The sequence below is a fragment of the Bison bison genome, unplaced genomic scaffold (assembly GCF_000754665.1).
Source record: "Bison bison bison isolate TAMUID 2011002044 unplaced genomic scaffold, Bison_UMD1.0 scf7180017864037, whole genome shotgun sequence".
Lineage (NCBI taxonomy): Eukaryota > Metazoa > Chordata > Mammalia > Artiodactyla > Bovidae > Bison > Bison bison.
This window is the reverse complement of record NW_011494609.1, coordinates 6,054,299-6,057,305: the sequence shown is the minus strand read 5'-3', so window position 1 is coordinate 6,057,305 and position 3,007 is coordinate 6,054,299. Positions and strand designations below refer to the sequence as shown.

At 62.7% G+C, this 3,007-nt stretch overlaps 1 protein-coding gene across 1 annotated transcript in view; it reads left to right on the top strand.

Annotated features, from left to right (window-relative positions):
* COL18A1 (collagen, type XVIII, alpha 1) overlaps positions 1–1,974 on the top strand; it is a 53,308-nt gene extending 51,334 nt beyond the window's left edge. The window contains exons 39-41 of the mRNA XM_010834990.1: positions 4–132; positions 571–686; positions 1,557–1,974. Coding sequence (XP_010833292.1) covers positions 4–132; positions 571–686; positions 1,557–1,770 — 459 coding nt within the window. The 3' untranslated portion in view covers positions 1,771–1,974. The remainder of the gene's footprint in view (positions 1–3; positions 133–570; positions 687–1,556) is intronic.
* The last annotated feature ends 1,033 nt before the right edge of the window (positions 1,975–3,007 follow it).

Sequence of the window (3,007 nt, the reverse complement as noted above, 5' to 3'; positions counted from 1 at the left end):
CAGTGCTTCCAGCAGGCGCGCGCCGCGGGGCTGGCCGGCACCTTCCGCGCGTTCCTGTCCTCGCGGTTGCAGGACCTGTACAGCATCGTGCGCCGCGCCGACCGTGCCACCCTGCCCGTCGTCAACCTCAGGGTGCGTGCGCGGCCCCGCTCGGGGCTCACCTCTGGGGACCCCTGCCCGCGTCTGCCAGGGGCGCTGGTGCCTCACCAGCTGGGGGAGGCAGCCCGGTCCCCCCAGGCCGTTATGTTCTGCTGTGGCTCCCGTCCCCGCAGAGTGCCCTTTACCGGGCTGTGTCCGTGGCTCCTTCCCCGAACGGGAACAGTGTGCTTTCTAGATACTCCGAGGTTTATCCTCTGAGTGCCCACGTCCCTCAGGACCAGAGGTGGTAGACTTGGTCCAGCTCGGGGTCCAGGGCCGGGGGTGGGTGCCTGCGTTCCTGGGGGTTAGGAGGCCTGGGGCCAGCCTACCCTTAGATGGGTGAGAGTGTTTTGGAGACCACTGAGACCACCCAGCCACCCTTGCCCCTGGCGGATGGTGACCAGACACGGGCTGACCCCCTCTCCTCCGCAGGACGAGGTGCTGTTTCCTAGCTGGGAGGCCTTGTTCTCAGGCTCCGAGGGCCAGCTGAAGCCCGGCGCCCGCATCTTCTCCTTCGATGGCAGAGATGTCCTTCAGCATCCCACCTGGTAGGTCTCCATGCGGGCCAGCAGCTCGGGTCGTCTGTATCCAAGAGTCCTGAGCAAAGGGGGATGCTCTGGCTCTGAGCCTGCAGGCTGACTCAATCCTGACACATGCTTACAGCTTAAAACCCACAAAATCCAAGATCACAGGAGGAGCGGTAAAGGTGGCTGTTTGTGGTATTACCTGAAACACCTTCATCTGGCCTGCTTTCCCAGCAAGTGCCCCCGCCTCCTGCTGGGAAGGCGCGTCTGGGAGACCACAGGCTCTGACCCAGTTTGTCACATAAACATCACAGAGAATGACTTATGGAGATTCCTCAAAGCGGGATTTCTGGGTCGGAGAACACATGTCCAACATGCTCACAGAAGTCACCAGGTGGCCCTCAGGCTGGCCCCACGCCCATCGCGCTCTGCCAGCAGGTGTGAGGACTCCTGTTTGCGGACACTTAGGGGGCTCAGGGTGTCACATGAGCCTGTGTCCCAGCCTTCACTGGGGAGCACTGCCCAGGGCTGTGCCCTGGCCTCTGTGGGCTCCACCAACCAAGGGGCTACACCTGGTTCCTAGTGAGGAGGCTGGCAGCCTTTGCATGACCACTCGATGCCAGGTCCCCCCACCCCAAAGGGCCAGCCGTCCATGTTGCCATGCCCTGGTCACCAGGCAGTGTCCCCCCAAAGCAACAGCAGCACAGGGTGTGATCCGGGAGGTAAAGCCCCAGGACTGGGTGGGCCTGAGTGCCGGCAACCCGAGTTTTTGCTCCCTAGCGGCCCCCACACCCCACCAAACCTCTACCAGCGGGAGATACCCTCTTCTGCTTGGGGTGGCTACAGCCTGGGAGAGGCGGGCCCAGTGAGACTGACAGCTGCTGCACCTTGCAGGCCCCAGAAGAGCGTGTGGCACGGCTCAGACCCCAGCGGGCGCCGGCTGACCGAGAGCTACTGCGAGACGTGGCGGACGGACAGCAGGGCGGCCACGGGCCAGGCCTCCTCGCTGCTGGCGGGCCGGCTGCTGGAGCAGAAAGCCGCCGGGTGCCACAACGCCTTCATTGTCCTCTGCATCGAGAACAGCTTCATGACCTCCTCCTCCAAGTAGGGCCTCTGCGGGCACCATGGACAGGTGGACTGGCGAACAGAGTGCGAGAGAAGAGCCAGGCGCCAGGCAGGAGGAGCGGAATGCCCCCAGCCTGGGCAGAGAGCCTCTGCCGGCACCCCAGGGAGGGGACCTGGCTGGGACATTTGCCTGTATGGTTCACGTTTCATATAATCCTCAAGAAATAAAAGGAAGCCAAAGAGTGTATTTTTTAAAAAGTTTAAAACTGCCCGGTGCTCAGACTTCCTACTGGCCTTGTTTTGACAAGAGGCCAACTCTGGAAACTTCTGCCCAGGGAAGTGCATCCCCAGGACCTCCTGGGTACCTTGGGGTGGGGTCGGGGGTGGTGTTTGAACTGCCCCAGCTTCTCTGCTTCCCAGAAACCCTTGTCCTGCCAACACAGGGCCATCTACAGAGAAGCCACGAGGGGGCGCTGGAGCTTCACCACCTTTCCTCCCAGCAGCCATCCTGCGGAAGCTTCCAAGCTTGGCGCCCCACTGCTGACCCGGGCTCCTCAGCTCCACCTCCCCGGGCTCTGGGCCTTTTCTCCTCCTGCTGCTGCTGTGTGTGGCCAGTCCTGCCACAGGGGGTGGGGATAGTCTACAGTTAGTGACCCCTCAGGCACAGAGCCTGACCCCAGCCCAAGATGTACTTGTTGAGGGGTCCATAAACCCAGCACCCGGTCCCTGGACCTGGACCTCCCACTCAGCACTAGCGTACTTTCCCCAGGGCGAGGATCACCAATTCCAGCTCCAGCCCAGCTCTGCCCAGGAGCACGTCCAGGACCCATCTGGGCCCAGATCCAAGCCCCCGCAAGTCCTGGCCGGAACTGCCTCTGGTTGAGCTTAGCACCAAGGTCCTGGGTCCACCTTTGCCGGACATGGAGGCAGAAACCCTTGGAGGCAAAGGGGGTGGCCACACGCACCTGCCCAGCCAGCTCCGAGATGGGCAAGGCTCCATGGAGGGGTGGGGCCAGCCCCGGACTGGTGACGGCCATGTGTGCCTGGTCCCTGCTCAGTACAATCTGCAGCAGCACGTCCCTGGGGAAACCCACGGCGTGGCCCTCCTCGTGGGAGGAGAGGAGGGGACATTTGGGGGTGGACACAGGCATCTCTGGAGGAGCTGATGGGATGGCCGTGCTGGGATTTGTAGGCCCAGCTGCCCCAGGACCTGCTGTCCGAGCCCTATGACAGTAAACCGAGGGCCTGGTCTGTGGCTTCCCAACAGCCTCCAAATAAAA